Source organism: Dioscorea cayenensis, chromosome 15 (genome assembly GCF_009730915.1).
Source record: "Dioscorea cayenensis subsp. rotundata cultivar TDr96_F1 chromosome 15, TDr96_F1_v2_PseudoChromosome.rev07_lg8_w22 25.fasta, whole genome shotgun sequence".
Taxonomy (NCBI): Eukaryota; Viridiplantae; Streptophyta; class Magnoliopsida; order Dioscoreales; family Dioscoreaceae; genus Dioscorea; species Dioscorea cayenensis.
Genome location: NC_052485.1, coordinates 8,952,887 through 8,972,354, shown reverse-complemented (window position 1 = coordinate 8,972,354; position 19,468 = coordinate 8,952,887). Strand labels below are relative to the sequence as shown.

At 34.1% G+C, this 19,468-nt stretch overlaps 1 protein-coding gene across 1 annotated transcript; it reads left to right on the top strand.

The window, feature by feature from the left end:
• The first annotated feature begins 580 nt into the window (after positions 1-580).
• On the top strand, positions 581-7,634 carry LOC120277285 (protein argonaute MEL1-like). Its single transcript, XM_039284068.1, has 22 exons — positions 581-1,234; positions 2,047-2,252; positions 2,350-2,499; positions 2,606-2,739; positions 2,858-2,967; positions 3,229-3,326; positions 3,413-3,548; positions 3,646-3,762; positions 3,938-4,045; positions 4,132-4,203; positions 4,272-4,388; positions 4,465-4,636; positions 4,715-4,836; positions 4,927-5,064; positions 5,188-5,330; positions 5,438-5,500; positions 5,612-5,675; positions 6,435-6,570; positions 6,658-6,731; positions 6,813-6,907; positions 6,991-7,022; positions 7,127-7,634. The coding sequence occupies exons 1-22, from the start codon at positions 797-799 to the stop codon at positions 7,309-7,311; spliced, it is 2,910 nt and encodes a 969-aa protein (XP_039140002.1). The 5' UTR covers positions 581-796; the 3' UTR covers positions 7,312-7,634.
• The last annotated feature ends 11,834 nt before the right edge of the window (positions 7,635-19,468 follow it).

Here is a 19,468-nt window from a genome sequence, read left to right as displayed (position 1 = left end):
TTAAATTTTCATTATTTTTAACAGAAACCTGGCTATTAATAAGCCACTTATTGTTGGTTTTTACAATTGTGCATTATGTGGGTAGATTAATGAAATTTAATTATTCAATTTTAAATTTAGTTCCTTCTCAAGAGAAGTTTAACAAAAAGTTGCCGTCCCCTTCTGAGAAGTTCAACCGAAACATACACAAGAAAAAACAAAAGGTTATGGGGGCAAAATAGTAAAATCATTTTTAAACAGCTCCACATCATCACAGCGCGTCCGCTAAAATTCGCGCCCCCATGAAGAGTAGGAGGTAGTGTCACGTGTCCTTTTTTTATATGATGACGTAACTGTACGGATACCACACCCCGCCCCCCTCCGCATTAAAGGCACACCATAATCATTTCTCCCTAAACAAAACAACACCTTAAATACATACACCAAAATACCGACCTCACGTCTATCCTCCGTTCATCACTACAAAACACGAATCTCAAAGCAAAGCTTCCTTAACAAGGCACCGCTCTCCCTTTTCTCTTCTCTATTCCGGGTTCTCTTTCTCTCTCTCTTCTTTTTTTCCTATTTAAACAGAGTCATCTATCAGTCTCCTCCGGGTCGTCGCTTGGTTCCTTGCTTCGTCTCCAAGCAAGCGCGCTTCCGCTTCCTTGCCCTCTAGTTCCACCCCTCTCTCTCTCTCTCTCTCTCTCTCTCTCTCTCTCTCTCGTCTTCCTCCTCTTCTTCTCACTGGGCGCTCTCTGTCTCTCTTCATCTCCATCTAATTCGCTTGTTTCGCGTGTTGTTCTCTCACAGGGAGATGTCGATGCGGGGTGGAGGCCGTGGCGGTGGCGGGGGCCGTGGAGGAGGCCGTCGTGGTGGTGGGAGGGGACAAGGAAGACAAGGTTATACTGGTTCTGATGTTCGTCCTCATTTTCAGCCTTCAGCTCCTGCCCCTGTTGCACCGCAGAGACCCCGGCCTCCTACTGATCTCCCTGCTTCATCATCGCAAGAAGCAGGTTTGAGTGAGGAACTTGGGGGAAAGCTTGTGATAGGGGAAACGGCTTCTGGATCTAGGGCTCCTCCCGTGGCGCAGGATGCGCCGCCCAGTAAGCTTGATGTTGTACCGGTGCCAGTGTCGTCGAGGCCCATGAAGTTCCCTGCACGGCCTGGGTTTGGGACTGCGGGGAGGAAGTGTTTGGTGCGTGCGAATCACTTTCTTGTTGACGTTGCGGACAAGGATCTTTATCATTACGATGTAAGTATTCTTTTCCTTATTTTTGTTTTCTCGTTTATTTTGTTTGTAGATAGGGTTCTGGTTGGCTCGACTATTGTTTATGTTGATCTTTTTGGTTTTTTTTTAATGGTTTATATGTTATCGATGTTATTATCGTTTGTGTATAATTAGTGTCTGATTTTCTCTGGGTTCAATGGTGATTTTGTTGATAATATGGTTCTGTGTCCCTTTGCTATCATTTTCATAGATGGGGACTTGGATGTCTTGTTTTTATTTTTGCTTTAATGAGATGTTTTAATGAGAATGACTCATTGTTTTACTTTAGTATCTGTTTCATGTCGCTCTATCTTCCTGTTCCTTTTATTTATTTATTTTTTGAAGTAGCTTGATGTCCCTATAGAATGTAAAGAATGAAAAATACAAGAATTTTTTTTTCATGGATGTTTATTTTTTAAATATGTAGTTGTCTTTGTATTCAATTTTATTTGTAATTGTTCTTTTGAAAATTATGGCTTTAAATGTTACATAATTGTGGTTGTGTGTGTCTTAATGACTTTGAGATTATAATTTCTTTTCCTGCCGCATTCTTTGTAGTGGGTAATATTTGCTTGAAGCAAATCACATCATCAGCCATTGCAAATTTATTTGCTTTGTTTTCTAAATGCTTCTATATAGATCACAGGTGTCTTGTGAAATGATTACAATGGTTTGTGATGCGCTCTTTGCAAATTTGTGTGATTGTTCATTTTTCTATTATTTTCTTAAGTTTGCACATGATGGCAAACTTGTTTTCTGAACTAATTTCTTTATTCTCATTCTGATAATGTGATTAGGTTTCAATCAATCCAGAAATTACAATACGAAGTGTTAGTAGGCAGGTGATCTCCACACTTGTTAAACTTTATGGAGAGTCTCATCTGGGCAGGCGCATACCTGTCTATGATGGAAGGAAGAGCATGTATACTGCAGGTGCTTTACCATTTACTTCAAAAGACTTCGTTGTTAAGCTCATTGACAATGAGAAAAAAGGCAAAACCAAGTATGTCTAGCTACCCTTCTGGAGCATTATTTTGGCAGTTGCATGGTTATTTTATTTTATTTTTTTCACTTTACATCATTTACATCATGGATATTAGGAAGGAGAGAGAATTCAAAGTGACAATTAAGCTTGCTTCAAGGCCTGATTTATATAATCTACGAGAGTTCTTAAGAGGGAAACAATTAGATAGTCCACAAGAGACGATCCAAGTGCTGGATGTGGTTCTTAGGGAATCCCCTTCGCTCAAGTAATCGAGCTCAAACTCTCCTATTGAAATTACAGTTATGCCTATTTAAAGTTTAGTTTTAGTGATTCTTGTGCTTATGTGTGCTTTGCTCAAACATTGGTGTCAGTTATGTCACTGTGGCAAGGTCATTCTTCTCCCCCTCGTTTGGACCACAATTAGAATTGGGAGGAGGATTGGAAGCTTGGAAGGGATATTATCAAAGCCTTCGGCCCACTCAAATGGGCTTATCTCTGAATATAGGTAGTGTGTTTGGAAAACTGTCATAAGTTTTCCTGGCATGCTGCTTCTGTTTTGATATTTCTTCATGTTCAGCAGAGGTTAATGACTTTTCGTAATTAAAATTTCATCCCATGTGCAGATATTTCCTCGACTTCATTTTATAAGGCTGTGTCTGTTGCACAATTCGTTGCTGAGTATCTTCAGATTAATGATGTTACAAGGCCTCTGTCTGAATCTGATCGTGTGAAGGTAAGAGTTTCATATCATTGTTCCTTTGGTTTCTTCAATGTGCAAGTTTTTAGTATTAACTTATTTTTTTGTGGTTTAATTTATTTAAATTTAACTCATGGAATTGATCTTGTACCATGCTGTATGATAGACTAAGTAATAGCCCTTTGTTGGATTTTAGGGTTGATATAAGTTTGTTTTTGAACATTAGTGAGGTTTTCTTTTAATTGTACTATAAATCTTATGGACTTGTTGCTATATTGTTTTCCCCTTCAATATTAGATGAAGCGAGTCCTTAGAGGACTTAAGGTTGATACTTCTCATACTCCAAGGCGTTATAAAATTACAGGGATCTCACCGGCACCTATGAATCAGTTGAGGTATTGTGTTTTTCCATTTGTTTAATTGTTTTTTTATTTTATTTTTTAACTTGTTTTATTCAAAATGCTGTATCTACGTATTTCAGATTCTTGGATGAGAAGGGAACAGAGATCACAGTGGTTCAGTACTTCAGGGAAAAATACAATGTGAATCTGAGGCATCTTAATTGGCCTTGCCTTCAAGCTGGCAGTGATACCCGGCCTACATATCTACCTTTGGAGGTTGGTCATTATTTTTGTTGTTCAATTCTGGAGGTTGGCATTCTTGTGAATCTGTACACTTATTCTGATTTGCTGATCTACCTCGTTTTCAAACTAGGTATGTAAAATTTCAGAAGGGCAAAGATACTCAAGGAAGCTGAATGAACAACAAGTAAGATCATTATTGAAGTCAACTTGTCAACGCCCTGCGGACAGAGAACGGAGCATCTTGGATGTATGATTCTTTCTAACTTTTGTTTCATGTACTGCTGAATACACCACTTCAAGTTAATTGCGAAATCTGCCACTTTACTTTATGGTAATTGAGTTTTTGCATGAGGTTTGACTTGTAATACGGAAGCAAGACCTTGTATGCAATTTTTCTGTTGCTTGATTACTTGCTTGCACAGACGGTTGGTCGCAACAACTACAACCGTGACATATATGCAAAAGAGTTCGGAATCCGTGTTATGAATCAGCTTGCTAATGTTGAGGCCCGTGTTTTGCCTCCACCAAGAGTAAAAGCATCTATCCGAATTCATCATGTAATACCTTGTAATGCATGCATTATCTTGTATTCAACTTGCTCCTTTTAATGTTGCAGCTGAAGTATCATGAGTCTGGAAGGGACAAGGTGGTTGATCCTGAGGTTGGTCAATGGAATATGATCAATAAGGTAAAGAATGGTTACATAGTGTACTTTTTGAAACATGTCTTTGCACAACTCATGCTCTGTTTGTCCAGAAAATGGTAAATGGGGGGATAGTTGAAAACTGGACGTGTGTTAATTTTTCACGCCTTAAAGATGAAGTCTTTCAGTACTGCCGTGAGCAAGTTCAAATGTGCAACACAATTGGAATGGTAAATTTGTTACTGGCAAGCCATTGATTTTGCTATGTCTATGGGATGCTTGCTAACTTGTGTTCTATCTATGCAGACATTCAACGAGTATCCTGTAATTCCGATTGGATCAGCACGTATGGATCGGATTGATGCAGTTCTAAAGGACATTCATGCACAAGCAAGAGAAGCAATTGCTCGCAAGAGAGGAAGTGTAAAGCATCTTCAGCTGCTTATCGTTGTACTCCCTGATGTTAAAGGTTTCTATGGTAGGCATAAATTTTGATATTGAGATGATACAATTTTTACGAAGTCAGTTTTCTGATGTGTTCTTTGTGTTAATTCAGGAAGAATCAAGACAATATGTGAAACTGAGCTGGGCATTGTGTCACAATGCTGCTTACCCAGGAATATTTCTAGATGTAACAAGCAGTATCTTGAAAACGTTGCTCAAAAAATCAATGTTAAGGTCTTATTTTTTCCCCCTTTTTCTTTTTCTAAATGATACCCGCATTTTTTTCTTTTTTGTTTTATTTAAGATTTGTGCTTTATGGAGAAGGTTGGGGGGCGGAATAATGTGCTGGAGGATGCCATCAACAAAAGAATTCCTCTTGTAACAGATTTCCCGACAATTATTTTTGGAGCCGATGTCACTCATCCGGCACCAGGAGAAGAGGGATCAGCATCAATTGCTGCAGTTTGTTCTTATCTCAACTAAATAGCTTCTGGTTTTGTTGGTTTTGTTTGTTTTGTTGAGACGCATAAATCTTGCTGGCTTGCTTTTATTGTGCTTACTACTTGCTTGTAACCGGACTGGTAGGTTGTTGCTTCTATGGATTGGCCTGAGGTGACAAAGTATAGAGCCTTGGTCTCAGCTCAGGAGCGGCGACAGGAAATGATAAAGGATCTGTTTACGGTCACCCAAGATCCCCAGAAGGGTACCTTGTTTGGGGGAATGATTAGGCAAGTTGGTTGGTTTTGTTGCTTGGAGATTGTGTAATCTATACATTCGTGATTTGCTATATTCTCTCTTTTATTATATATATATATATATATTTATATTGGTGCAGAGAACATTTGATTGCTTTCCGTAGAGCAACAAATCGGAAACCACATAGGATCATTTTCTACAGGTTGTTTAGTTAATTTCAGTCAATTACAATGCTAGCAATTCATGTTTTATTCCAAATAAAGGTAGACACTGCTAAGAGATGCTTAACAGGAACCGTGCCTTGTTTTCTTAGGGATGGTGTCAGTGAAGGCCAGTTTAGTGATGTTCTATTGCATGAGATGCATGATATCCGAAGGGTATGCTTCTTTTGTTGGTTCTGCTTTTTTCTCTAGCGTTGACGCCTTCGTTTTGTTGATTTTTATATATGTGGCAAAGTATATAATTATCACTGATACAAATCTTTTGATGAAAGCGTTACTAACACATTCCTGTCTGAGGTTTTGTTTTATGTTTCATTGTTCTTTTTCAATTTCCATTGCTATTGTGTTAGTTGTAGCTGGCATGTTGTATTTCTACCAAGATTTAGTTTATGACATGGTTAATTAATGCACAAATTGGATGATGGCTTAAATCTACCTGTTTGGTCCTCGCTAACCCATTTTTTTGCTTGATCTTCAGAGTCGGCTGTTTCCTGTCAAATTTTGTTATCCAGCCAATACCAAGCTAACTTTAAATAGTGATAGCATCTTTACTTCAATTTCTTTTGTGCTTATATATTTGAAGGGCAATCTTGAACAGAAGCTGTTGAACAGAAAAAAAAGAATGTTTAAAGGATATATTTTCAAATTCAGTGCCTTGTTTATGGCTGTATTAAAATCTCTTATTACAAATTCAGTGTGGACAGTAAATATTTGATGCTCTTTCTTCATAGCAATGCAGATTTTTGTTTTTGAATGGAACTATCTTTAGCAAGATTCATGATATACGAGTTATATTCTCTGAGGCCCATTAGCTATCTTTATTTTCTGTAAAAGTTGTTCTATTTGTATAATGTCCTTGGATCTTGAAAATTTATCTTCAGATTTACGTAATTGCGGTTCTTATGAATTTTCCAGGCTTGTGCTTCTTTGGAGGAAGGGTATCTTCCCCCTGTTACTTTTGTTGTGGTACAGAAGAGGCATCACACACGCCTGTTCCCTGAATTTCATGGGAATAGAAACTTGACTGATCGAAGTGGGAACATACTTCCAGGTTGCTTCAGTTGTAATAGAGCATAGAATTTACATATATGATTGCAATGTGAAAAAATTTCTGATTTGTGTCCAATTCATTTCCTAGGGACTGTTGTTGATACCAAGATCTGTCATCCCACTGAATTTGACTTCTATCTGTGCAGCCATTCGGGAATCCAAGTAACCATTATTCTTGCTGCTGTTATTTTTTTTTTTTGGTGGAACCATCTTTTATAAACTGTTTTCTGGACCTTTTTTCAGGGGACCAGCAGGCCTACTCACTACCATGTTCTTTTGGATGAGAACAAATTTTCTGCAGATGGATTGCAGAAGCTGACTAACAATCTTTGTTACACGTAAGCAAATATATTTAGACAGTTTCTCAATTGTGTTTGGTGTATTTGCCACATACATCTAATCAATTCTGCCTGTTACACAGATACGCTCGTTGCACCCGTTCGGTGTCTGTTGGTAAGTTTGTCACTGATGTTTTTCATCATCTACTGATATTCATGATCTCATGCATGCAGGCAGAAATAATTTGAGGTGACATTTATTTTGTTCTCTTTTGGCAGTTCCACCTGCATATTATGCTCATCTGGCAGCATTCCGCGCTCGCTACTACATTGAGGGTGAATCCTCTGATGGCCGAACCTCACCTGCTGCAGGGGGAGGTACTAGCAGCCGCCAAAGGATTCCTGACGTTCGTCCTCTTCCTAAAATCATGGACAATGTCAAGGATGTCATGTTTTATTGCTGATGGAAGGCTTTTTAATGACTTGGGGTTTGTGGGGCTGAGAGTGAAGAAACTCATTTAAATTATTTGCTTTTGGTTTGGAGGACCTATTTTACTTGTGCTTATCTAGCTTTTTTTTTTTTTTGGTTCAGTATTTTTGTTTTGGTCTCATGAGAGGGTCAGATTATCTAGTCGCGTTCAATTTTTGGTTTGCTGAAAGTGAAACGCATTTTTTTTTGTATATACAGTAATGCAGTTCGTATGCTGTCATTTTATTTTCATCTAAAATCTCAGGTTGTCATGGATAGAGTCAAATTGATAATGAGCATGGAGTAGTATTTCATTGATTTTGTTCTTAATTAGAAGGTGAAATGGAACTCTAAGACTAAAAATCTCTTGGAAGATTTTATTTATTTATTTATTTTTTTTATGGAGTGTTTTTGCCGATCTAGAAGTTGTTGTGCTATGAAGGTGAAGCACTTAAGTTGATGGTTGGGGAAAAGGAATACCCAATAAAGAGTATTTATTTTAATATTATCTTCTTGGTTGAATATTTAAACATTTTTAAGAATAAATAATATATTCATAAAAATTAATTAAGGGATATATGTAAATCTTATTTTTAAATTAAATAATTATATAAATGATCTATACCGCCAAGAAGACTTAAAAAGTCTGAATTATAGGTTTCTGACAAATATTGAGAATGTTTTGTTTTATTTTTTTTTAAAAAAAGAGAAACTACTCAAAATTACTAAAAAAACACTCTCAATAGGTTGGAAGTTCTGAAACAGTGAGATGAGGATATCAAAAGTAAATAGACCTAAGTAAGAAGGGAATATTAGTCTAACCAAACCACCAAAAATGGTTTGGTGAACCCATTTGGGAAGCAAGAGATCAGGGACAATGCACTACAGCCTCTAAGAATTGATCACTAACAAGATCATCCGCTAATGGCGGTTTTGACATTTTGAATATCAAATGCTCTTAGGTATTTTCTTGATTATAGGACAACCCTCTCACTTGTAAAAGTCAATGGGACATTTAGACTTTGTTTGATGACCATTGCAGAGTCCCTCAACTTTAACTGCTTAAATCTTGAGCTTTTGAGGGATCAAGTGCGATAACATTTTATTAAATTGATTTCTGATCTTTTGTATATTAGATATGGAGTGTGCATGTAAATTCAGTGACTTTTATTTGATTTTAGTTAGCTTTAACTTTGGTCTCAATCACTTGGCATACATCCCTAATGTATTTGAAAAATGGAAAAATAAAATAAAATAAAATATATGTTTTGAAAATTATTTTTTAAATGAATGCCTACACATTTTTTTTTAAATTTTTTAATCTCTCTTCAAGAAATACATCCATGACAAACATTTTTTTTGAAATGAACAAAAAGTACATTCCAATTTAAGGAACCCACAAATAATCCGTTGAAGTTTCCGTATTTCCAAAAATTCCCTCTTTCTCCTGTGACTTATTAATCTTTTTAGGCTCCGTTTGGTTCCGGGGATGGAGATGGGAATAGGATGATGGGAATGTGTATGGGGATGTAGGATTAGAGATGGGAACAAAAATAATATTTGGTTGGAGGGAATACAAATGTGAATAGGAAAAGTTAACAGAGAGAGATGTGATAAAATTACTTTTGTAGCATTTTAATATTTTATTTAAAAAAATACACTTTAATCATTTTATATAAAAATTATTTATCAAATTAAGAACGGATAAAATTTCTAAATTCATTGTAAATATTATCTAGGAAAAATTACTTACTAGTCCTTGAAACTTTTTTTTATTCCAATAAATTCTTTTGACAAAATATTATCCTCTACAGTTCCTTCTTTTTACAACCGGTTCTATTTCATCTCTCCCGTCACCTTTGGAAGTTCGAATTTTTTTTGACAACACACATTTGAATAGATTCACCAAATAGTACGAGGATACACCAAAAACCAAAAGAGCAAAACTAAAAATTGAAGGTGATGTAAGCAAGGTAGTTAAATCGAGATTCAAATCGTGAATCGAAATTCTAAATTTGTGAATCGAGAATCGTAAATCGAATCGACATTTCAAAATCATGTATATATAACAATATTATATTAAAAAAATAAAAAATAAAAATTCTAGGTCATGCATTAAACATAAACTAGTTTGGAAGACATTTTCTTAGCTTGAGATCTTGTTTTAAGCTTAGAAGACATTTTCAAGTATTAAGCAAACCTATATATGTTTTAAAAAAAAACATTAGTTATTTTAAAAAGAGTTCAAATTTAAAAATTAATAGAATAATCACATTAAATTATGTTAAAGATTTGTTTTTAAATTAAAAAGATTTCTGTCTATAATAAGGTTTTTAAGATAACAAATAAATTTGCCATTAAATTTTTTTTTTTAAAAATTATCTTTTAATTAATCTTTAAATTTGTTTTTGGATAACAAATTTAAAGATTAATTAAATAATCACTAATTTAAAGAACTTTTATAATAATTAAAATAGTTGATCGCATACATTATAATAAAGAATTTAAAAGTAAAAGAGAAGAACGACAAGAAAGATGAAGAGATGGTGTAAAATACCTTTGTTGAAGATGTTGGAATAAATCAACAAAATTTCTCCTTCCTCCTATGTTTTTTACTCTTTTTATTCTTCGTTTTGCTTTGATTTTCTTTTTTAAAATTTTGGTATTTGTATCTTTGGGCTCTTCCTTTCCTACAAGAACTGGCTTTCTTTTTCTTTTAAATTCAAAACTCGTATTAACTAGGAATCGTTGATCTTCTCGATCCATACAGATTCGACCGATTCGGGACCGATTCAAATGATTCATTCTAGATCAAATTTGATTTTTTTAATAAGATTCGAACCGTTACGGATGAAAAACGATATGAATTGTATGATTCGTATCGAGAATTGTACGATTCTAACTACACTGGATGTAAGAATAGTAAATCTGAAGTATCAAAACCAAAGAGCAAAACTAAGAATTGAACGTGGTGTAGGAATAGTAAAACCGAGGCTATATGGCCATTGAACTTAAAAGAAATGTTGGGGAAAAGGAGAGAGTTCTAAGGGATTTGGAAAAATTAAAGTTTTTTTTGGCCCAATGGTAAAATTGTTTGGACCTTTTGATTTCTCTATTATCTATTTGAAATATAATAGAGAAATATTTATTATTTAAGTTAATCATTTTTATATAAAAAATAATTATGAAACTAAGCACGGATAAATTTTTTTTAATTCATTGTTAATATCCATTTGAAATATTTATTATTAAAATTTTAAATAAGTTAATCCATTTTTATATTTGAAAAATTCGAGGAACTAACCAACATTAAACTATTAATAATTTAATCCATTTCGGCCATTTAACTATAAAGAAATATCAAAGGAATCCCACATTGCATGTATCAAGCAAGCATTATCATAAGCTATATAACCCAACATAATAATCATCATTTTTGGATGCCAAAACTTGTATAGCTCAATAGAGGAACTAAGCATCTGTTTTGCACACCAAACAAATAGCAAGCAATCCCACATTCAAAACTTTAAGAAAGGAATATAACATAGAACATAACATAGAGTATGTTCCAACAATTATAGTGTATAAATCCAGATAGAAATTTTTTTTAAGAAAATACTGATATTTTGCATTCACCAACAATGTTGTGCCAACATTTTTGCAAAAGTTCACTTATGATAAACAAACAAAAATATAACACATTGCATATAGTTTGTAAAGCACCCAACCTTGCCATAAAACCTCACTACTATGCATGGTTCACACATTAGGCGGTGTATATCCCAACCTTGCCTGAAGTACATGACAAAATGGTAGCTTCATGATGCTGGGTAACTCGATAAATGTTTTCAATTCATTCTCATGTTTTGGTAAAACTTGCATGATAAACATTACTTGATGAATGGAGAGACCTTCAACTAAAGTAAGAATTTGATATAGTAATTTTCTCCTATCTTCATGCTCTACACGGTGAGCTTCTTTGATAGCAGTTGCTTCAACCATGCACCTAAATCCTGGTCTAACCATTTCTATAATGTTGTGAAAATTTTCAATCGATGTGTCCATAGAAGGGTCTCTTTGGACACTTTTCCTCTTTCGGCGTTTTGAGGTGCTAGTACTCTCTGATGCCATAGGTGATGGAGATGCAACACGTTCTTGCATGGGCATAGAAGAAAACTCATCATTTGGTAATTGAGAGAAACCTATGTCCTCATCCAAACCAATGTTTTCTTATGTATATTGCTCTGCATCATCTCCAATATTTCACCTCGTGTAGTGGCATGCACTTTGGCCTTTGTGAACACTAAAGCAAGGTCATTAAAAAAAGACAAGGATTTTCCATAGAGGCCTGTTGCTTCTTTATGGTTCTACATTGCATTAGAAAAGAAAGTTAGTTTTACAAATTACATTTATCCCTTAAAAAATTGTGTATTTACCAAATATAGTAATACATACCTTAACATATTTATCATATGAGCTTTTCTCACGTTCAATAGTGCACCTTTCATTGTTCCAAACAAAACCATTGATCTGTAAGATGTCAGTGATTACAGTAGTTTGTTATCTCAATAACTTCACTAGAGACTTCATATTAGGTGAGGCTTTTATCATGCTTTGTGGAAGTTTTTCCTTTATCATCCTCTCTACCTAAACAAGGTAGCCATTGCGAAATTCATTCTCAGACAACCACATAGGATTCGTTGATAGGTCTACAAAGGAATTAATGAGTGTCTCATCTTCATCCGTTGTCCAATAGTGTTTGGTTTGTCCCCTACGTCTTGCTTGTGAATCTGAATCCATACTAAATAATGATAGAAGCACTAGTAAATATCAGACAATCTATAGTATTATTGCATACATCAACAGCAGTACTGCTTTCTTTAAAAGCTATTTAAAATTAAATTAAAGCAATCATGGTTCATGCAACTGCATACAAATACTTAATTAGTGTAGACTTTAATTACATAATTAATTTCACAACACATGCTTCCAATATCAACACTAAAATGTTTGTTTACAGAAAATAAACCTTGATTAAAAAAAAAGTGTACATGGAAGCATTCACACTCGTTACATAGTATCACTTAACAAAATTAACTTGATTGCCAAGCATTAAACATATCTATAGCCATATCATTCTTCTCCCTTCTAATAAAGTTATGAAACAAGCAATATGCATTAATGATACAACGTTGGGTTACTATATCATAAAAACTTGGGCTAGATAAAATTTTTCAAAGAATTTTGAGGAGACTGAATGTTCTCTCAATTACATTCCTAGCACTTGCATGTTTCATATTGAAGAAGTCTTGAGGTGAACGTGGTTGATGTCCATCATCCCAAGAACTTAGGTGGTATCTTTGTCCTCGAAAAGGAGTAAGAAAACCGGGAGAATTTGCATAACCGGAATCCACCAAATAGTAAAATACTAACATGCCAAAGTTCTTGTTAAATAATAGTTTATCATCATATAAAGCAATGTGATTATAATTTATTTACCAGTTGGAACCTTTAATCCATTGCGCTTTGTTATAGCATCCCTAAGAACTTGATCGTCATGAGTTGAGCCCTCCCAACTAGATAAAATATAAATAAATTGCATATGCTGACTACAGATGCCGAGAACATTAGTAGTGATTTCAGATTTTCTTGATCTATATCTTGGTCGATCAACTTTAGGCACAGTCACTCTGACATGGGTTCCATCCAATACACCAAGGCAATTCTATGTTGAATAAAAATAATTTGTTACTTGCAAAACATAGGTTATGGTTTTTTTAATAGAAAAAAAACCTATGTAACTACATATTACCTTAAACACTTCCAAGTAAAATCAAATAAATTTTCCAAAACTGGTTCTGCTTTCTTCAATAAGACACCATAGCAAAGTATGATTGACTTCAAAACAATATGGAAATGTTTACTAACTGTCTCACCAGACCGAACGAAGTCAAATTTGATTATCATATTTTATACATGATGTGCTATAATGTCCGAAAACATTGCAACCATCTCTTCAACCATGGAATTTCACGTGCCTCGAAGGCCCCTAGTTGTAGTCAACAGTTGACATAATCTATGAAAACAACATCGATCCATACGTAGTTTATCAATGCATTTAACATCATTTTTGTAAATAGCACAATGAAGATAGTCAAATTGCTTCTGTCATCTTATCGATGTTGTCTCGATCTCATATTCAATCATGTTATTTCAAAGAGCATGGTGTCTTATTGCACATGCACAAACTATGACATTTACTACGAAAAAGTAGCACATATACAATGTGTACAGTTGAAGTTCTTCCAACTCTATATTATCAATGTCCATTTCTAAAATAACAATTAATAGTGCATCAAAAAATTATGTACACAATATATTGGAAGTAAAATTTAATCATGTGAAGCATGTCTAACATTACTACTCTAATAATTAATATATTGGTGTTCTAAAATTTAATGTGTTGTTTCATATGCTTGTAGATGTTTTCATTTCCCTTCAATTGTTGCAAAATATTTTCATTTTGTAAATATTCAACCATGAACAAAAATAAAAATCTATGAAACCTGTTAACCACAATGCAACTAGTAAACATAAAAATCTATTTTTGAACATTTTCATTTCCCTTCAATAGTTACAAAATTTTCAATTATGTATATTTTAAATGAAATTAGTGAACACCCTATACATTTCCATCATTCTTTAAGTAAAATGTTTTTGTTGATCTCTAATTAACAACGTTGTTGGATAATGATTGATAAACATGGTCTAATATTCATTACCATGCAGTAGAATCAAAATATTCTTAATTACCTATATTATTTACAGTTTACCTATACGATTTTAATTAATTATATAAATTAGTACAAGTGACTGATTATAAAAGTTTGTTTGCTATTCTAACATAGTTTAATATTTAGATAGTGATACATTGTGAAATTAATTTATTTGAGGGCAAATGAGTTTGTTAATTTTAGATTTACATCATTATTATTGGATTGAAATATCTTAGTAATAAGGGGTAGGTGGTGAAAAATTTTCAACAGCTTAATAGATAATAATTTCAAATTTAATTGGTATAAAATCAAATAAGTGGGCTCCAATATGTTAACCTAATAATATTAATATGTTTGATTTTTTTTTATGAAAACAAAAGATACAATAGCAAAACATAAATCTCAGATCGCATATTCAAGCAAAACAATAACATCAGATTTAAAAAAAAAAAACAAAATGTGAGGAGGCCATACTATATATCCCATGGAGATAGGGTTGTCCAGTCAAGGGAAACGGAGGGGCATAAGCAATGTTATCGGTTGTGATGAAGGACACCTCGTCCGGGTAAGAGATGGCGGAGTGGTGACAAAGCAAGGAGGATGCTAACTGCTGCAGCATCTCCTCTTTGATGAGTTAGGGTTTTGTTAGGGCATAAGAATATATAAACAACAAATTTTTTACATTTGTTAAGGGTAATATAGTAACTTCACCTATCAGTATTGTCTAAACCCACCAATTTTAGGAAGAACCACCATGCAGGGTTTGGGCCCCCATGCCTTCCCCAAGTAATTTGATGCATACCCAAAGGTGGGTATGTACCAAAAGAAATGATCCCCATGTATTGGGGATCACTCCCTGGAACCAAACGGGGATTTAATCTTTTCATGATTCCATCCATCAACCATCCACTAACGGAATTAGTTTTGCCAAGAATTGGCAACAATGCCCCATATGAAAAGGAACTCTTTAAAATAGTTTGAATTTTAAACTTGTGCCCACATTCACATCATTTTGTCACACTTTAAAAAGTAGGCATCTAAAAAGGTGGTTTGCATTCCTAGAAGACCTCTTCACACATGTAGCACCTTCTCCATTTCTCCATTTCTTTACCAAAAAAATCACCATTCGTACACTTGCTACATTTTACTTTTGAAGATATTCTCTCTTCTCTATTGCTTGATACTCCTTTTGATTTTTACAATTTCTCGGATCTTCACATTCAATTTTCTCTACCATTTGGATCGTCCTTTTTTTTTTTTCTTTCTAAAAGGAGGCTGTATCTCGTTGTTGTTTGATCATGAACAACATCCCATAGTAGGTATGAAGGCTACATTAATCATGGAAGACTAAACTAGAGTTTTTATTTTCTTTTTCTGTTTTTTTTAAATTATTTGGTGAATGAAATTAAAATTTATGTTCTTGTTGATTTTTATTTATAAGTTCACCGTTCATGTATATTATGTACTTATTATTTGCAAGCAAGACCTAAAGAACAAAAATTAAAAGAGCCTAGATGTAACTAAATTTATAATTTAAAAAGAATACCAAATGAATCTAAGTGGGCTCTTTTGAAAGTTATAAAATTTTATAAATTAGTTAAAAGAAGATAGGGAATTGGTTAAAACTTAAACTAAAATATTAAAATACCTTTAATATTTCAAATTGCAAAAATTAGTTGAAAATATTTCTATTACTTGTTGTGATGAATGAGATCCTTCTTGAACCACAAATAAAATAGTGTGGGTGGGCAAGGAGAATGAAAAGGACACCACCATGGCCAAGAAAGAATATTGGGAAAAAATAAAACATCCTATGGGTTTCATGAAAGTGGATGAGGTGTGATAAATGCTTGTGTATTAGTAATACACAGTATTCTTCTCTTACATTGAGCATTACTTTTCTTAGATTTTATCGCTTATGCATGTGTATTTGTGTTCTTTTGTGCATGTAGAGTTGTGGAGACAATTATGAAAGAAAAAACTAAAAGTACATCGTGGATGCAAATTGTTGATGAAATCTTAGAGTGAACAAATGTGAAGACACAAGTTGTTCTCAAAGACATGTGAGTGTGTGCCAACCTCCGCTGTGCTCGAGTGAACATGCAAATTGGAGGGGCACAAAGGCAGTTACGCTCATGTGTTCGGACTTGTGCAACACTAGCAAGATCTTCGTCGAATGTGATTTATTGAAAACGCAACACGATCTACAGCGTGGATGTGTGCCCATTCATGTGATCTCGATGAAAAATGTGGATTCAGGAGCATTTTGGCAAAGTATTGTAGTAGTTCACTGTAGCAAAGTATTGTAGCAAATCACTGTAGCAGTTATTGTTCACAGCGCGCTGGAAATTCGATTCTCGGAGATTTACACAGATGTGTACAAATTCCACACACCCATGTGGATGCCCAATTCCAGCCCTATTTAAGTCGCGACTTAAGGCATTTTGAGGGATCTTTTTCCAATCTTTTTCCCATCTTCTCCCCAACTTTGGAGACGCTCACGACTAGGATTTGGAGAGGCTTTGGCAAAGTTGTTGGAGTAGTTCTACGGCCTTCAACACCGTGTTCCTTCAGAAGATAGTTATTAGGGAAGCTTTCATCGGCATTGATTAGGCGAGGTGTGCCTTAGGCTTGACGAGAGAACCTTTGGAGAAGACGAGGTTACTCCACAAGACCATCGATACGGACTACAAGGGGGTTTTACTTATGGATTGCATGTTTTTAATTACGATTTTATTATTGATTGTATCTTGCTCCATGGAGAACTAAACCCCTAGTGGGTGCTTGGACTTGTAAACCCTAGGATGATTTTGTTTCATTGACCTTTCATTATGTTTTCTTTAATTGATGTTCTAATTGAGTTCTAATCTTGAATGCATGTTGAAGTGATTTTCCCTTAGAGTGATACTAGGGTTGAGAATCCATCTTGGTAATCCTTGTGGATGAGTGACACGCCATGAGGGTTAGACAAAGCTAGATTGGAGAGGGTTGAGAGGGTGAGTTGAGAGGTAGCGGAACACCCCCTTTCCCATCCGGTGTGATTTATCCTACCTCCGTATTCCGAGAGTTCTTTGCGGTCACAATAGAGTGAAGTGCTAAGAGAGGAACTTTGTTGGGGCTTAGTTGCGCAAGCCAGAGAGTGAAGCGTTGAAGTAATCCTTAGTGCTGGGGCTTAATTGTGACTAGGGGTCTTTCGCTTGGACCAAAGGGTTAGATCTAGATTAGGGAATATGGTTTATCACTTGGAGTCCCTAGAGCTTTTTGCAACCTTGGACAGTGTGAGGCGTTGAGAGCATTCCTTTCTGCCGAGGCATAGTGTAGGGTTAGTCACGGTTAACCGTATGTTTGGGATCGTGTGTTTAAGGATTTTCACGACTCATTAAACATCAATTAGGAGATATAATGATCCGTCTTGTACTTGAAGCAATAGTCCTAGGGTGAGCAATGTCTGGGTGCCCCACTTTCTATCGATTGTCTCTCCTATCATCTTATTGCGTTTCCTTCTTATTTTTTTATTATTTCTATTTGCATTGATATTATTCACACCACTTTGGATCATCTTCACCATAGTTAAATAGCAATTTTTGTGTTTCTAATAAATATTCCTGTGGATACAATTACCCACTCATCAGGGTACTTTATTACTTCGACAACCCGTGCACTTGAGGTACGCACTCGCAAAGGGTGTGTCAAGTTTTTGGCACCGTTGCCGGGGAATAGGCGTTTTGGAAACACTTTGCACTTTGCTATTTTAGGGGTCGTTTGTCATTGTTTTTGTTTTTTTTTTGTTTTTTGTTTTTGTTTCGCTTTTGTTTTGTTTTTGTTTTATTTTCAATTTTTTGAAAACAAAAAAAATGTTTGGATACACTAATTGTTTTGTATTTTAAAAGCTGAAAACAAAAATATGTTTGATTAACACAAAGTTATTATATTATTATGATGTTTTTTTATCATTTTTTCAAATTCATATTTTTAAATTTTTTTATAAAAATTTATTTTTTATAGTAGTTTACTTGATTGTATTATTAAATAAAATTAATAACATATACTGGCATTGTATGGTAAAAATATCTTATAAAAATTGTACCATTTGAAACTAAAAAATATTTTGGGGTTTGTTTTACAAAATTTAATATATATATATATATATATATATATATAAATTTTTATACTATATAAACTAATTTGTAAAATATCAAGCCCAAATAATAATTTTTTATAAATATTTTCTTAAAAATATATTTTTGTAAATCATTTGTATTAATTTGTAAAAAAATTTGATATTTTTAAAAAATAATATATATATATATATATATATATATATAGTATATGTTTTATCCTAGTTTATAAAAATCAAGGGTAAAACAATAATTTTCATAAATACATTATAAAAAATATTTTTTTTATACTATATAAACTAATTTGTAAAATATCAAGCCCAAATAATAAATTTTTATAAATATTTTTCTTAAATATATATTTTTTAAATTATTAGTATTAATTTGTGAAAAAAATTGATATTTTTTAAAAATAAAAAATAAAAAATAAAAGGAATTACAAATTAAAAGAGAGAGAGTGGAGTAGAAGAGGAAAGGTTTCATAGTGGGAGGGAGAGTTTTGAAAATGTTTCCCAAAAAGTTGAAAATATAAAAAGTTTGTTTTCATTTTTTTTGGAAACAAAAACACCCTACCAAACCTATTTTTCTTATTTTGTTTCCAAAATTTGGAATTGGCAACAAAAACAAAGATTTGGCAACAATGCCAAACGAGTTCTTAGCTATTCATCACTTGTTCTATTTCACACTTTCTTATTCTTCCATCGTTTTGATTTGTTTTCCTTTCTTTGGTTGCAGCTCCAGGTTATGACCCGAGGAAACCCTTCGACATTGGTTGAAGGAGATCCTAATATTGGACGAAGAATTTATAGAAAGGGAAAAAAACCTGTGCAAAAACAGTCTAATCAAGCTGAAATAGAAGTTGAAGGGTCTGATAATATGGTAGGACAGAATGAGCATCAGAGGACACTCTCAGATTATGCCAGACCCGCAGTTCTTGGCACGCAGTCTAGTATTGTGCGGCCACCGATTACAGCTCAAAATTTTGAGATCAAGCCAGGCTTCATCTAGATATTACAGCAGTCGGTAATTTTTAATAGTTTGGCCGATGAGGATTTAAACAATCTCATAGAGAATTTCTTGGAAGTGTGCGACATGCTCAAGATTAATGGTGTTACGGATGAAGCTATCAAGTTGAAGGCCTTCCCATTTTCCTTGAAAGGGAGAGCGAAGCAATGGCTACATTCATTACCTAGAGCATCGATCACTACATGGGAGGAGATGGTAGAAGCTTTTCTTCCCTGATATTTTCCTCTCTGAA